Genomic DNA, 17641 nt, shown 5'->3' on the forward strand with positions numbered 1-17641 from the left:
GTCTTTATAAAGAAGGAGACATTTGTGAGACTGCGCTGCCTTCTCTTCCCCACCTTCTCTGTGGCAACAGAACTGACTCAGCCGTGGTAAGGACACAAGCATTAAATTGCCTTTGGGAGGTTACAAGCAAATGGCAAGTTGTCTAAAAGCACAGTCCAAAAACACAAGATTGACCAAGAAGGATCCTTTCCTTCCTTCCTATTTGACATAAAACACAGTGAAAGTGATGTGGTCAACACAAGTATGTGGCTGCTAATAAATACTATTCGTTTCAGTGACATCCGGTCTATAAATGCTATCACTGCAAGATGGAATTATCCGCAGTGCCACTAGCCAGCATGCATGCTGACAAAAGGCAGCTGAATGGCTCCGTTCCAAATGAAACCACAGAGTTTGTCTATTCACACAAAGGTCAAGCTCAGGGTAGAATAATCCACTGGCAGCATGAAACTTGCTTCAATAATGCAGCAGGTAGAATCTTGCTTATGGATAGTAGAGAAATGTTTTATTACTGGTCAGAGTATGGAAAAAGAACAATACTCTCCCTTCTGATTCCCAGATATCGCTCTCCTTCCATATATCCCCTGAAAATAAAATGCTCCTCTGCAACCTGACAGCAAAGATCTTGAATGTAATGACTGGCTACCTTCCTAAAAGTGAAGGACTTCAACGGCCTTGACAAAGCATAATGGGTATAACCGTATTTTAGCTGGTGAAGAATAAGTTCTGAATGAGTGAATAATGTCAAACATACTATAATGCTCTTTCTAGGTTGAAACATAATGTACCTACTTAAAGACAAAATGCAAGAGTTGGGGCAAAATTGAGGCTTTGTTCTTTTTTTGCTTCTCTGAAAATAAATTCTAGTGCCTAATGTTAGCGTAAGGACTATGACCAGCTACCAGCACTGTGATGGTGGAGCACTAAGATGGGCCTGGAAGACAGCCTAGTATCTGGATGAATTAGATTTATTAGTTCCTACTGCCAACATCCTAGCGTATTTTATTAGCCTGATGTAACTGAACAATGGTGCCTTTGTCTTATGCTAGCAACATTTTAGGCATGAAGTGCATTCCTGTGCAAAGAAGCTTGCATTCTTGGAGACAGACAATATGTCCTTCTCTGCACCCTGGTATTTAGAAAATTATTTTATTGTGGTTTTACAGAGAGAAATCGCTCACCATGTCATGGATGCAATAGGAAAGCAAAGTATTTTTCTTCTTATAAAGTACACTGAAACCACACCAATATTTAATTCCAAGGCAACATGCACATATCCCCATATATATAGACATTGCAATGGTGCATTAAGGGCTATCTTTGGAGAGCTCTCCGAAACAGTATACACGGATGGGAGATAAAAAAATTCTCCACAGATTGCTATCCATTCTCTCTACTTTCATTTACAACCATTTTCAGACATCATATTGAAATAGGCATTAGTGATTAGCAGATTCCAATGGCTTTGGGATTATTTGTAAAGCTGGTGCTGCTCAGAAATGGTTGCCCTCTTATGTGTCTTGTTTGTTGTTATGTAATTTTTGTTTATTTGAAAAATCTCAGTTAAAATGGGAAATTGCTCTCAGAACATCGGAGGCTGCCTTATACCAAGACTAAGGCTACGTTTGGGTCTGGACCAGGGGCTCCAGCTGGTGCAAAAAGCTGTGGCTAGACTGTTGATAGGGACAGACAATTGCTCCCACTCTGGTGCTTAAAAGCTTCCACTGGCTGCCTGTATATTGGCTGCCCATAGGCTAGGTTCAAGGTTCTGGTATCAATTTACCAAGCCCTTAACAGCTTGGGTCCAGGATACCCTAAGGACCACCAGATTCATTATATCCATTCCTTATCACGGAGTTCTTTGGGGAATCACTATCAGCAGATCCTCATGGCTCAGATGCACAGCCTGGATCCACCAGAAGCTGTTATGGACTCAATTCTTCCAGCTGAGATTGCACAGGTCCCTCCCTGTTGGAGGCCCAGCAGCTACTGAAGACTTTTATTGCTATTATTTCTGCAGACATTTTAACTGTGTTCTGATTTTATAGTTGTAACTGATTTTTATGTTCATTATACTGTGCTAAATCACCTGTATACTACTTAAGAGATTATTGTAATTAGTCCGCATATAAATTGTTGAAATAAAGAAATAAGTCTGTCTGTCAAGCTCAATATTAGCTACGCTAACTAGCTGTGGTTCTTCAGGGTTTCAGACAAATGACTTTCCACGCCCTATCTAGAAATGCTGGGAACTGTACCTGGGACATTCTGCATACAAGCATGTGCCCCATCAATGAGTATTCTCTAAAGAATAAAGGACAGGGTCTTCCTTTTTCTATGTAGCCATTCTTTCGGTTTCTTGAAGATGCTTCCTCCCTCTACTTGCCACAATCAATTGACTGTCTGACATATAGGATTGCTTAAAGCAGCAACACGAGGCTTATGGAATGGACACAGGGAGTCTTTTTAGGCTTCACAATGTTTAGATGTACTTCTCAGAATTGCTGCCCTTGTGTTCACTACCACTATTGTTGTGAAATTCCTATTCACTGATCCTCTTTCAGAGGACATCTACAAAATAATCTCAAAAGCTATTGAATAGTGAAATACCATTCACTAGTTGACACTTCCTTCAAGTTACTCTTATAAGTAGGCTTCATTTTTCAAAGAAGCTGCTAGTGGATGTCAGGATCGAAATCGTAGCACACAAAATTCAGAAAATATACAATACTCTTCATGATATTAACTACCACTTGAATTAACAACAGCACCGCTCGACTTTCTCTAGCAGCATTTCACAATTGGAACAGATCGGGTAACCATAACTCCTGGATAACCTAGCAGTTTCCAGGGGAACCAGCATGAAAAGGGACGGCATTAATGGTTCTAGGAATCAAAGCAGCTTCTGAAGAGACAAGAGTTTGGAGGCATGTCTTGCAGATATAGTATGCTCTGTACTTATTTAGTTATTTTAGGAAAATACATAATAACCAAAACACTTATCTCACCATGATGCATATGTTGGAGCAAGTGCAGTTCAATCTCAACAGCGCTTTCAACTTACATTAGAAGGTAGAAATTATTACTATTACTATTATTTAAATTCTGGATACTGCCCTATACCTATAGGTCTCAGGGTGGTTCACAAAATACAGAACAAAAATAATTAAAACAATTAACAATACTAATGTATACAAACTAGTAAAAAATACACTCCCCAGCGAAAGCCCTTAAACCACCCCCTAGCCCACAAATACAAATAAAGAAATCCAAATTATCATATAACAAATATAAATACAAATAAGTAGTTGTGGCATACTTTAACATACATTTAGCACATAGTAATTAAAATAAGCTTCAACTATCTTATAGACTCAAGTACATTTCTGCCTGTGTTGTATGCTGAATAATGAACTGTAAGAGCTGTTCGACAGTGGAATTTGCTGCCAAGAAGTGTGGTGGAGTCTCCTTCTTTGGAGGTCTTTAAGCAGAGGCTTGACAGCCATATGTCAGGAGTGCTCTGATGGTGTTTCCTGCTTGGCAGGGGGTTGGACTCGATGGCCCTTGTGGTCTCTTCCAACTCTATGATTCTATGATTCTATGAACTCCCACCTCAGAGTTCATGTAATTAAAATTTAGATGGGGGGGGGGGGAACATTAGCAAATAAAAGAGTGACTGAGACGTTAAAGCTACCTGGCTAACTAAAAGCTGCATGCTCCGTAGTTTCTGACAATTCTGGTGGAAACAGGGATACGGCATATGCCACCTCTAGGTCTCCAAACTGGAAGACAAGGACCTCAAGCGGCTATTGACTGTGTACTGACCCATGCACAAAGATCAATGGCCTTGTATAGGACATAACATGTCGATATTACACTCCTAATCGGATCCCTTTTCTAATTATCTGAACTAGCTAACATTTAGAACCAATAAGAGTATATATAAAACCTTTGAACTCTTATCAGACCATGTCAACCACAGACAAATGTAGCAGATTCCAGATCACAAAAGGATTATCTAAAAAATATACCTTACCATAGGTTGCAAATGTTCTTCTCTGTTGTTCAAACATGAAATCATTAATGTGTGCTGGTTCTGTATATCCAGAAAGCATATTCCTAGGTGCAGCCATCTGCTGAGTCCTAAATGGATTCACCGGCCCAAACTGCATTAAAAATAAAGGCCATTTCACACGCAACTCTTTACTTACATGCATATGTGCATCCATGCATTTATAACATTTTCATCCTGCTCTTCTTTTAAGGTTCTCGGGGGAATAAAAGTGATTCTCTTCCTGCCCACTTTATCCTTAACAAACATGAGATGTAGTGACTGGCTGGCCCAAGGTCACTCAGTGAGCTGCACAACTAGTTGGGCTTTTTAACCTAAGGCTCAACAACTCTAGTCTAATCCAGTCTTCCCCAACCTGATGACCTCCAAATGTTCTTGGACTACAACTCCCATCAGCCTCAGGCCGCATGTTCAATGGTCATGTATGATGGGAGTTGTAATCCAAAACCATGTGGAAGACACTAGGTTGGAGAAGGCTGTCCTGATGACAACATCCACTGTGATCCATCCTACTAGCTTTCTGTTTTAAAGCCTTTGCATACAAGTTGACCAGCAAAACAAATGAGTGGCTAGCACATTTTCCGAGCAAGTGGGCACCATGGATGGAAATCGAGCTTGGCAGTGTTGCCTGTTATCGCTGAAATGGCTCTGGGGGCTAGGTGACCTGTCCAACTGCTGGCACCTCATAAACCAGCTACTGTAAAGTATAGTATAACCCACAGAGAACCTAAAATAATGAATAAGTCCACAACCATCAGAAAAGTAATGTTGCGCCACATTTGCTAAATCTAATCAGATTCCTTCCATGCACTGTTTGCTATTTCTCAAGGGTTAAGAGGAGCAAACCCATTTCTATTTATTGAAGCATTCCCATACACTCTCGTGCTTTTAATACAAGTTGAAACTTCATAATCAGTACTTAAACCTAAACTGTGACTAAGTTTTATAAAAGAATAAATAAACAGAAAATTAGTGTACATATTAACATCCTTGCTTCAGATGAGCTTTTCCATGGGGAATGGAAACTACACTTACTGATTGGCTAAACCTAGGAAAACTGCCTCAAGCTTACACAAATAACTTACAGCTTTGGACAGCAACAATTTCAAGATTTTGACAGCTGCATGTATTAAAACTAACTATATTGTATTTTTATACTGGTTGCATTTCCCCGGAGGTGTTTTTCCATGAGGAATATTCGATTTCGAGATTAAATTGTTTTTATAGTCCATTTATTTGACAGCTTTTATATAGTAAATATTATTTTCCAACCTCCCCCCCCCCCCCCACTGTACTGGAGTAGATTTTATTATGCGCACTCATTTAAAGCGTATTTCTTTTTAAGATTTGTGATTTTTTTTAAAAAGGGTAACTTACTACAATGCTTTCTACATTCTCAGCTAAATACTGCTAATGTAGAAGATAAGGGTAGATCCAGATTATATTTTTGAAACTGTGCAAACTCAGAAAAACAAACAACATGCAAAAATAATAAAGTGCAGATCTTACATGGTGTCAGATTAGTGTACATTTTAGTGTACCCATGATTTGAACACATGATACTTTGGGATACAGAGAGGTACAAGTGACCCTCCTATCTGACAAATCATGAAACATATGAATTGTCTGAGCATTTAGTAGAAATAACTTGCATTGCATATGGCCCTCTACTATGAATGAGACCTTCAGAATTTTACCTTGGGTTCATGTATACAGATATGACAATTCATCAGAGAGAGAGAGAGAGAGGCTAGATGCAGTATACCCACCAACTGTGTGATTCCACAAATGGGGGAGAGAGAGAAAGAAACAACATAACCCCTGGCTAGGAGATTATAAACAGTGAATAATGCATGGTTTTCTTTTACTCGTCTAATATTCCCCGGTCTGAACATGATATATCCCAAGCATTTCAACCAAACATGGAAATGAACTTTGAGTGTGCAATTCCATGATTTTTGCCTGATGAGCATACCTATTTGCAACTTTAAGTGGCCTCATTATAGAAATTTTAAAACGATGACTTTAAAAAAGATGTTCACAAGGACATCTGACTTCTATTTTTTTTAATTTACTACCCTGCAATTTTTACTTTTGTGTGTGCAAATTATTGCTTTATTATGAGAAGAAACTACCTACGTCACATTTCAAGTACTTAATTTAAAAGGTTAAATATAATGTCATTACATATTTTGATGTATACATATACAAAATGAAAGCCAAGTTTGCTTGGCCTCAGATCAAGATTTATAGAAATACCTGTAGAATTTAGTATTATTCCTAATTTAAAAGGACTGTTTTTTAAACAGAAACGATTTAATAATTCACAGGATATTCCTTGAAGAAAGTTAGCCAATATTGTTCCAACTTACTCATATTTTTAACAAAAGTTAGTTTGCTTACCTCAGGTGCAAACATGGTGTCATAGGTTGGGTTGAACTGAACTTCCTTTGTAGTTGGATCAAGGTGAACTCCCGTTTCCACATCTTCCTAGAAAATTCAATCGTATTTTAATAAAAAACATTTTTTGACAGCACATCATAGGCAATAAGCTGATTCTACCAAGTGGCAACATTCACTACTTTTAATACCATGTTTTTACTTTTAACTCTGAAGCACTCAATGCTAATCACATTTGCTTCTGATGTGGTACTGTCCCCACACTGAGTATCCTGTGGATAAACTGCTGAGACTCTAACTTCTTGGGGTGGGGGAGAAAAAGAAAACATTAAGAAAATGCTTGTACTTCCAAATATAGAAATGCCCATTTACCTTTTCTGACAATACAGCTCACCACAGCTCCTCTTTAGTCTTGTACAGTGGTACCTTGGCTCTCAAATATCATGGTATTCAAACAACTTGGAACCCAAACACTGCAAACCCAGAAGTAAGTGTTCCGGTTTGCAAACTTTCTTTTGAAGTTGAACATGCTCTGTTTTGAGTGCCACACTTCTGTTTTGAGTGTTATGCTTCTGATTTGAGTTCCACACTTCCATTTTGAGTGTTATGCTGAGGTCTGTCTGTTTTTGCTATTTATTTTGCGTTTTTGTGGTGCTTTTTTGTTTTGTTTTTGTGACTGTGTGGAACCCAGTTCAGCTACTGATTGATTGATTGATTGATTGATTGTGTGGCTGGGGTAGATTGTTTATTGCTTTCATTTTATGGATCAATGGTCTTATTAGATAGTAAAATTCATGTTAAATTGCTGTTTTAGGGGTTGTTTTTAAGAGTCTGGATTAATCCATTTTGCATTACTTTCTATGGGAAAGCGCACCTTGGTTTTGGAACGCTTTGGTTTTGGAAGGGACTTCCAGAACGGATTAAGTTTGAGAACCAAGGTACCACTGTAATGCAAAATCAGCCATGAAGGGGATTGCCTTCTGCACAAATTCCAAACCTACCACAACACAGCCAACTCATACTTGTTCCAGTTCATGCAATAATGCAGTCCAATGAAATTTATGAGCAACTGATCCACCTGAATATTCACAACTTATAAATGAAAAATTGACTATTTTCATGTCACAAAGTTACCATAGAATTAGTGACAATATAGCTGTTTGTCTGTTTCTTGTTACCAGGCTACTCTGCTTTATTAATTTCAGCTATTCAGTTCAAAGTGTATAATATGGGAATGGGGCCCCATGCATCAGCGACCCCAACTTATTTCCCCAAGGAGTTAAATCCTATAACAAAAATATTAATGACAAATACAATCTGCCCCCCCATTAAAAGTAACCAAGGAACGAAATGTCATAATTACACAAAACAGTTTACTCAGTTGCTTAACTGCTTTTATCAACTAGGACATTTTCCCAAACATTAAATCTCCATGTAATTCAAAATCATTGGGTTCCACAGCAAGGTATGCAATGTTCTGCTTGCACATGGGGGTTTTTTAAGCTACCTCCTCCCAGTGGGAACCCCTGTGCCCTCTGGTGTGGGACTCCATATGGTAAAAGTGGCTGCCGCTGAAAGGAATTATTTCCCTTCAGCATAGCACACTTATCTTGCATTTTAGACAATATGTTATACTATACCAATGGCTAGAATTTAAAGAGGAACAGTTTGCCATGTGACAAAGGTGGTTATGTTACTAAAGCACCAGTCAAAAAGTCACTGGACTAGTTGAGAGCTCTTGTTGATGCTGACCAATATTCTTTTTGCCCACAGTCTACAGAATTGCACGACTATTTCCACATGACCATCAGCACTTTGGAGTAAAGTTCCTTGAACTGCAGTCCCTGCATGTTGCATAGCAACCTGCTTTTAAAATGCAGGCAAGTTGCCAAAGCTGTTTGAAACATAAAGCACAGGAATCTGCAGGCCACTGTGCATGCACACAGTTGAGTAAGACTAAAGTCACTCTCTGGACTGCATACATTTGTTTTCTCCAGTCTTAACATGCCTCAAGTTTTCCACAAAGGACCTGCTTTTGCCCCTGTAAATTTCCCCTAAATCTGTTTCCCACTGTCAGCATCTTTCTCGACCTGTGAAACCAAGAACTAAATGTGCAATCCAGATGTGGAAGTGAACCAACACATACCACAAATTGAGAAAATTAGGTTAGCCTAGGCCTAGCACATCAGTGGAAAGAGCCATCAGGCTTGACACTTACAACTGAGTGAGAAGAAACACAAGATGAGCATTTTGACATTGCCATGTTTTCAGACCATGCTTAAGGTATTGAAATGCAACACAGTTAATTAAAGGGAAAACAACGTGCTTAGGTGTCATATCTGCACAGGAATAGAGATGGTATGGGGAGCCTTTTTAAAGCCAAAGGCTGCATTCTCTTGGGATATGTGGTTGAGGCAGTGGTGGGAACCGAAGAACGGGGGGCCAAATGTGACACTACAGGTCTTTCTATCCGGCCTTTGGGACACTGGCCAGGTTAGATCCCACTCCCTCAGTCAGAAGGGAATGTGGTTCTTAGACTGAAAAGGGTTACCCACCCCTGGGTCAAGGGCTTGGGGGAGCAGTGGTTGAAGGGCCACTTACCAATAGTAAGCAGAAATGGGCAAACACCCATTTTCTTTGTCTCTGCCATACTTTCCCCTCTCTTTTCATCCACCCCACCCCCACCACATGCTTTCCTTCTATCCACCCCCAACCACAATTCATTTACAGTGGTACCTCGGGTTATGTACTTAATTCATTCGGGAGGTGCATTCTTAACCTGAAACTGTTCTTAACCTGAAGACCACTTTAGCTAATGGGGCCGCCTGCTGCTGCCGCACCGCCGGAGCACAATTTATGTTCTCATCCTGAAGCAAAGTTCTTAACCCAAGGTACTATTTCTGGGTTAGCGGAGTCTGTAACCTGAAGCGTATGTAACCTGAAGCATATGTAACCCGAGGTACCACTGTACTTTCTTTATATTCAGCTTTCCTCGTTGCTGGGTGGGGTTATAGGTTTCTATTTCCCTTAGCCCAGCACAGAAGGAACGCAGGCTGCTAATACCCAAACAGAGTGATCTGTTTCTCCACTGGCAGCTCAATTTCCTTCCATGCTAGGCGAAGAAGAAGAAAGAAAATATTTCTCTGAGTCCAGCATGAAAAATGCAGCAGGAGGAAGCAACGGCAGCAGCTTGCAACGATTTACTGTGAAGCAGAGGCAGATGGAACAGGGCTGATGAAGGAGAAACTGTGGACTGGATGGCAAGGCCCCACAGACCAGAGGTTCCCACTCCCCAATTGCAGGATACAGGGAAAGACAGACAGTATTTTTTGTGTAGCTCTCTATAGGAACAGAATATTCAAAAACAGAATATTATGCACTGTATATTATTGCTAAAGCTGGTGGCTTTCAAAGAACTCCTCATAAGAAGTTTGCTTACAAATGGTCAAGCTGTACAGAGGTTTAAGCACCAGACTTTTCTACAGTTGAGAATAGCAAGATTAGGGACAGCTTCTGTTTGAAACAATCTGAATAACCTACTAGGGGCTGAGTCTTTAGTGTGGCAGACCCTGCCCTGTTGACAGAGGTTCAGCAGCAGTAATCCCTGCTTTATAGACACTCAGACTGGCCTTTCAAACGTGAGATTCTTTGCCAATATATATATATATATTATCAATATATATTATCAATATATATATATATCAATATATCACCCAGGACCGGTATGAGGAGCAGACCGGTATATCGCTGGTGAAACCGCCACTGCTCCCGAGTCCCTCTGCTAGCAACGTCTTCTAGCAGTTCCTTCCTCCAGCAGCACTGCTAGCACTGTCTCGCGGGCAGAGGCCAATGCAGCTTGTTTTATCAACATTGCAGTAAACTGCCCAACTGTGATGTTTGGCTGGCGATACACTGCGATGTTGCCCTGCCCTATTGCCAACCATTGCTTTTACTATAATGCTGTGTTTTAAGGTTGTATACTGCCTTGTGATATCTTATATAAAAATGTGGTTTATAAATATTTCAGTAAATAAAGTAGGCATATTATAAAGTACCTATATTCCTCAATTTACTACTATTGCCAGTTTTAAAAAGCTACAGTCCAAAGTACAGTAGTACCTCTAGTTGCAGACATGATCCGTTCCGGGGTGCCAAGTCCACAACTAAAGCGGCACTTCTGCGCAAGTGCGATAGAGCACTGCTGCGCATGCGTGCAGGGCAAAACCCAGAAGTATACACTCCCGGGTTTGCCACGTTCGCAAGCCAAAAAGATGCAACATGAACCTAACGCAACATGAGGTATGACTATATGCCCTCCCTGTGTCCTTTAACAAAAGGGTTACAAAAGATAGAAGACACCAGTTCAGTGAGCTACTTTGCATAATGCATCATCTAATCGGTGACTTGCAATCCAAAACAGTAAGTGTGTCTCACTAACTTTGCCTATTAAAAATGATGTACACACAGCACTCCACAGTATGTGCTCCAATGGTGGTGTAGATGCACTGCCTGACTTCATTCTTTTCAAAGCAGCCTCTTCCCAATTCAGTTGCTCGTAATGGCAACAGCTACTGGTAAATTCACAAACCTTCACTTTGCACCCCGTACTCTAACTGGAAAGAGTTACACTAACAGCAGTTAATTTTTTCAGAAGACACCACAACAGAATTGTATGGAGTAGTACAATTATGTGACAAGTGTGGTTCACACACTCCAATTCTATGCTATGGGTTTGAAGCTACCGTACTTTAAAAAAAAAAAATCTATTTTGATGGATCTCAAATTCTACTACATGAAATGCATTAATTCTTGAGTAACAGTGAGGATAATTTTTGCTATTAAGGAAACTAGACAATTATGCAACTATTCTAGCTGTCAGTAACTAATGTAGATTCAGAAATCGAAAGCACCCCACATTTAATTAAGGGAACATATGAAATTCTCTCCTTGCTGAAATGTCACAAATCCATAATTTTATCTCATTCCTCTTTCCTGTTAAAATTATTTTACTAAGAGAACAGACTGTGATATGAACAATTCTCACAAGGACAATTATAGCTATTCCAGTTCTATTGTACTGTTAGCTCAACTTCTAACTTCAAAACCAGACAATGCATTCACCATTCTATCTGAACCTGGGATCTTTGAAATTGAAGCACAGTAGTATTAATCCAGCTTTCACTTACAAGGCTCCCTGCATTCACCATTTTCAACAAGCAAATCTATTTTTTTGCACAGATGACTTCTTGCTAATCCAGACAACTTTATCTGGATCTGTCTCTGAAATATGTTCAGAACCATGATGTTTCAACCTCTTTGGTGCTGCTTTGAAGGGGAAAAAGTGTAGGTCACATCACTATGTGTGATTTTGGAAGAGTACGTTCCAACATTTCAAGTAGAATAGTGATCATTTTGCAATGGATTAAAAAAGGAGCAGGGGAAAATAACACAAACGTGGATGTCTTTCAATATATTATTTACAACATTGTATGGCTAGCATGCACGGGGTAACACCTCCAAAAATTTGCCATATTATAGAAGATTAGTCTCTTTAGCCATCTTTGGGGGACTCGTGCATATATCTAACTCCTTGCTTTGCAAATTCTTCCTGCTTCTGTACCACACATTTCTAAACATTAGGTGTTTTTTTAAAAAAAATCACACATACCAGAAAAAGTCAAAACAGGCTGACAGAATAATCCAGCATTTATGGAACATGAAGAATATACTGCAGCTCTTTAATTAAACATTAATATGACAAAAGTGAAATTAGAAAGCGCTGTCTGCTGGATTTGTCTTCTTTCATTACATACCATTCTCAAAGATAAACACAACACCTTGAAGGCATTGTTCAAGCTTTAAATCAAGAGAAAAATGACTGAATGGGTACGTGGGACTGCCTTTGAAGATGATTCAGAAGCTGCAGCTAATGCAGTATGGTGCAGTCTGTCTCCCTACAGCAAAGGCAGCCAATGTGGTGCTCTCCAGATGTTGACTGACTATAACTGACCATTGACCATGCTGGCTGTGGCTGATGGCAGTTGCAGTCCACAACTTTTGGCCAACACCAGGTGTTGTCCGCTTGCTTTCAATCCTAATCCAAATAGCTGGTGGTCACATGTAAAGATGCAAATGATCCAGGTCCTTGTACTCTAAGGAGTACCTTCTAACATATGTATCTCGCCATGTGGTGTAGTGGTTAAGAGCGGTGGACTCGTAATCTGGTGAACAGGGTTCACGTCCCTGCTCCTCCACATGCAGCTGCTGGGTGACCTTGGGCTAGTCACACTTCTCTGAAGTCTCTCACTCACCTCACAGAGTGTTTGTTGTGGAGGAAGAAGGGAAAAGGAGATTGTTAGCCACTTTGAGACTCCTTGGGGTAGTGATAAAGTGGGATATCAAATCCAAACTCCTCCTCTTCTTCATGCTCATAAAATTGTGAGATGACGTCCTACTCTGCCCCACCCTTCACAGCAGTGAAGAATGGGCTTTCTTCATAGTGAAGAAAGCCCATTCCCTAGCTCAGGGGTCTGCAACCTTTAAGACAAAAAGAGCCACTTGGACCCGTTTCCGAAGAAAAAAAAACTGGGAGCTCATCATTATAAAAATAACTTTTTTGTCACTTTTTTATTATTTCTTTGTTTGACCCCTCAGAATTACTTCTCTTCATAGAAATAAACGTTAAATTAACAACTTACCTTTTTGTGTGTGTGTGTTCTTCACTCCCCTTCAAAACAGTGACCAGCGTACATGCCCCCTTTCAATGCAGTGACCAGCGTACATGCCCCTTACAATGTAGCGGGCGGGTGGGCGGGAAGGTGACGTCGGGACGGTGCGTGACTAACACACGCACCGCCTGCATGCGACGTCACAGCCAGTACAGCGCCCGCCACAGTGGGGAGTGTCGGGGCGCACAATGCACCTCCTCCCCTCGCTAGTATCCACCCTGGAGCCGCGGCAAAGGTGTAAAAGAGCCACATGTGGCTCCAGAGCCGTGGGTTGCAGACCCCTGCCCTAGCTGGTCTCCCTAGCTGAGTACATCAGAGCCCCTCATGGATTTCATTGCACACAAATCCAGCAGGGAAGACAGCATAAGAAAGGCCCTTCTCCATTCCAGCACAACTCACATTAAAATACTTTATGCATAATTAAAATTATGTGAAATCACCAGGAATTTAACAAGGCATTTTTTTCTTATTGTGCACTGCAATGTTTGCTACTATGCTATGTATTTTTGTGTTTTTATATTGTAGACTGCCTTGTGATCCTTGGCAGAAGGGTAGTATAGTATGAGGCACTTTCCTACCTTCCCTCCCAGTCTCCCCACCTTCGGCTTTGTTTGCTGCTGATCTGCTTTGAAAAGTTCACAGAGTTCAGTACTTTTCAATGTGGGGAACAGACTCCCATGAGAGATGATGGACTCTTCTCCTTTGGAGGTTTTTAAGGAAAGGTTGGATGACCATCTGTCATGGATGCTTTAGATGAGATTCCTGTATTGCAGAGGGTTGGACTAGGTAAGCCTTGGGTCCCCTTAAAACTCTAAGGTTCTATGATTCTAATGCAGATGTTGCTCCCTTCAGACCTCTGAAGATGGGCAGGGAGGGGAGAAGAGAAGAATGCAGAAGCTTTGCAGGTGGCTAAGAGATATTCACAAGCACAACAGAACCTACGAGTGCTACTTGTGCACCAGGTGATGAACTAGAGGGCGGCCTTTTCCCAGCACAAAGCTATCATTGGAAAAATGAGGCTGCATTATAGTTTAGACAACTGAAGAAGGGAAGCAGGGAATCCCATATACCCACTTCTATGCTTGTCAAGAGAGTACTTCAGTGCAAATCCCTATTTCTGGCAGAGATTAGTGCAAACATACAGTAGAGCCATAGAATTGGAAGGTATGACGAAAGTCATCGTCCAACCCCCTGTAATGCAGCAGCCTTTTTACCAACGTGGGGGTTGAACCCATGACCCTGAGATTAAGAGTCTCACGCTCTACCAATTGAGATATCCCATGTTAACTACTATTGCCTGAACTTTTATTTCAAACCATTTAGTCCACAATAAATGCAATGTGTCTCTTCCTCTACCCATCCAACACCTTCGAAAAGAGTGACCACATACTCTTTTCACTCTCCCAGAAGCCCCAACATGCAAATCACAAAAGATGCTTAACTCATTTTATCTATTTGTTAATTAGGAAAGTGAAAGAAGGGGGGATGTTTTATTGTTTTCTGAGATCCTCCAGCTGCCCCAAGGAATAAGAGGTTCCACACTCCTCAATCTGAAAAGAGGTTTAGGAAGCCCTATCACAGACATCCAAATTCATCTTGATTTCTCTTTTCATATACTGTAAGCCACTCTCATTGGTCTAATCATGACTTCTTGACCCTTACACTCAGAAAACTGTATCTGCCCCTTTTGAGCATTCCTTTTTTGCAAGATCAACATCTTTGCAACTAGAACTGTCATTTGAAACCAGGCTGCTTGATTCCTGTTTGGTCTCCATATCTGAGGTGTGCAGCAAGCATTTTTTTAAATGATATAATCACTAGAACAGGAATGAGCTTTTTTTTTCCTTTACAAGAAATGCGCCCTCTTGGAGGTAATCTCTTTGCAGGGAGTGGGGTTGTATGCTGCCACTGAGAGTGGGGCCAGAACCACCCCCACACTGTTTTTCTCTTAAAATGATCATCACTCCTCCCTATTTCTCTCCCTCCTTTTTTCTCTCCTGAATTTTCAAGACACAGAAAGAACAGTGTGGGCGGTGATAATCTTAAGAGAGAAAGGAAGTGTGGGCTGGTGACAATCTTAACTTTGCTTTCTTGCTACCTGCAGAGGACCACAGATTGCCCACCATTGCCCAAGAATATTACACAACGTAATGTTATTCTATTAATGAATTATGGCAGAGAAAGAAATATACAGTATTGGTTTTAGCCTTCAAACAAAAGCTATTGTTTAGTACATTGTAGAGAACTCTTGACACATCTACTTGCTTAAGAGTTTATCTATTTTCAGGGGTGCCCAAAGTTTTGGGGCCTAGGAGAACATTTTAAAAGCTAAGAAAATGTCATCGGCATTGCACAATACTCATTACATAGAAGAAAATTTGGAATGACTCAGAACTGGGCCCTCCTACAGGCAAAACACCTACTCCTACCCTCCCGTTGAATTAAAGCTGACAAAAATGCATGCAATTCCTCAAAGAATAAGCAACACTCACAATCAAACAATGAAACAAAACATCACACAATTTATGGTGTAAACAATGAAACAAAACATCACACAATTTATGGTGGTCATATGGGAATTTAGAAGTGAATTTCTGGAATACTATACTACAACTTATTGTCAAACACCTGATGCAGCATGTAATAGCATAGTAGGAGCAACAAAAGGAGTACAATGGAAATGTTTTCTAAGTTCAACACATTTCAAGTCAGTGAATTTTTCATGGACACTACAAAGGCTGTATAGAAAGTCAGTAAGAATTTGAAAAACATATTATAAAAACTTTTAAACGTATTAGCATTAAAATAATGTGTAGAATAACACATCCTCAGAATTTATTTTAATCTACTTTTGCAAACAATGCCAGAGTTTGGAAAAGTCTACCAAACATATTATTTCTACATAGACACCAGGTCCTGCCCATGGACAGCTACAATTCTAGGAGGGATTGTCTGTGTGTGCGTGTTAGCGTGTGTGTGTGTGCGCGCACACACACACACACACACTGTACATGTATCTATATAGCTCTATACGCACACATATATATAAGCGAACAGGACAACCAAACAAAACAGATGTAATGCCTACATTCACACGTCACAGCAAACGATAGCTAATGCTTAACTGTAAATGTGCAGGAAGCTCCCGATTTATCCTTCTGGTAGCACAAGTGAAAGCAACAATGACATGTAGCTTAGCGTTGTAGTCAAACTAGGAGTTATGGTTTGTTCACTCCAAGCAAGCCACACATGAAGCCAAACAATGCTCTTCCCAAGATGTGCAAATAGGGCCATTCTTGAGAAAAACAGGGTGACAGTCAACTCAGTTTTTCTAAAAGTAGATCCATTGAAATTAATCAAACTTAAGTAAATTGAATAAATTTCAGTGTATCTAAGTAAAATTTAACTGAAAAATATCCATAGCTACTATGTGGAATCTTATTCAATGCACTGCAACAAAAAGAATTATTCCAAATTGCTCTCTGATTAGTATCATGAACATAACAATCTTAAAATGGGAAGGTATTCTTCTCTATTACGATGATAAAGTACACTAAAAAAGCTTTTAAAAACTTGAATTACTTAATTAGAATCATACAACCTAAACAATTGCAACACGGCTCATAATAAATCTTCCTTACTATGAATTAACCATTGCAAATCATACTTCTGCCTCTATGCAAGTTTCAGAATCGGAAGCAAACATTTCTGTTACGCAGTTTAAACCCAAGGGTTGTCTACTTCCTAAAAAGTATGTACCTTTCCTGTTGGACACAGGATTGAACTACTTATGTACATTTCTTGGCTGTTCACTGCCTTTTGGCAGTGAAAATTTATAGCTGATGCTTACAAGATAAACTATTATGACTGTGTAGGAAACAACCACCACCAAATTGCTGAACACTGTTCAAAACTAGCACCAAAGGAAACATTACAGGATTTTACCTAGACAAAAGATGTTGGAGCAGTGGGGGTAAAAGAAAGGGCTGAGATAAGCAAGAGCAAGAAGACTAAAAGGAGTCCTCACTCTCACAACCTAAAAACAGCTACATGATTTCATGAATAATTATATTGCCATAGATGTAAGAGTCCCATGTGCTTTAGACACACACAGGCATGACAAAGAGATGGACAGGGTTATGCGGATAGATACTAGACAATGTTTAAGGGCTTGGGCAACTGGTTCTCCAAAACTGCTTCTGGGAAGACTGCCAACTTCCTTCTCTCAAGTGGTTGACTGCTGAACTTTGGAAGATTGATGCAGCTATGGCAGAGGGAGAGAAGCAAGAAAAAGGTTGAGTCTTTTGCTTCTCTCCTGATCTGCTAGTTCAACCAGCAGCATTGCTTAAGACCTGCCATTGATTAAGACAGGCAAGAAAAGCACATCTGTAGGGGAGGTGAGAGATCCGTGTGAGGGTCTCCTTGTTTTTCACAAGGGTAG

General features: G+C 40.2%; 1 protein-coding gene across 6 annotated transcripts in view; it reads right to left on the reverse strand.

Annotated features, from left to right (window-relative positions):
- Positions 1-17641, reverse strand: part of CDC40 (cell division cycle 40) — an 86766-nt gene that overhangs the window by 17533 nt on the left and 51592 nt on the right. For all 6 annotated transcript variants that reach the window (XM_028723154.2, XM_028723156.2, XM_028723155.2 and 3 more), the window contains 2 exons: positions 6476-6562; positions 4037-4166 (listed from right to left, as the gene is read on the reverse strand). In XM_028723154.2, the coding sequence (XP_028578987.2) occupies positions 4037-4166; positions 6476-6562 (217 nt within the window). The remainder of the gene's footprint in view (positions 1-4036; positions 4167-6475; positions 6563-17641) is intronic.

Source organism: Podarcis muralis, chromosome 3, assembly GCF_964188315.1.
Source record: "Podarcis muralis chromosome 3, rPodMur119.hap1.1, whole genome shotgun sequence".
Classification (NCBI taxonomy): Eukaryota; Metazoa; Chordata; class Lepidosauria; order Squamata; family Lacertidae; genus Podarcis; species Podarcis muralis.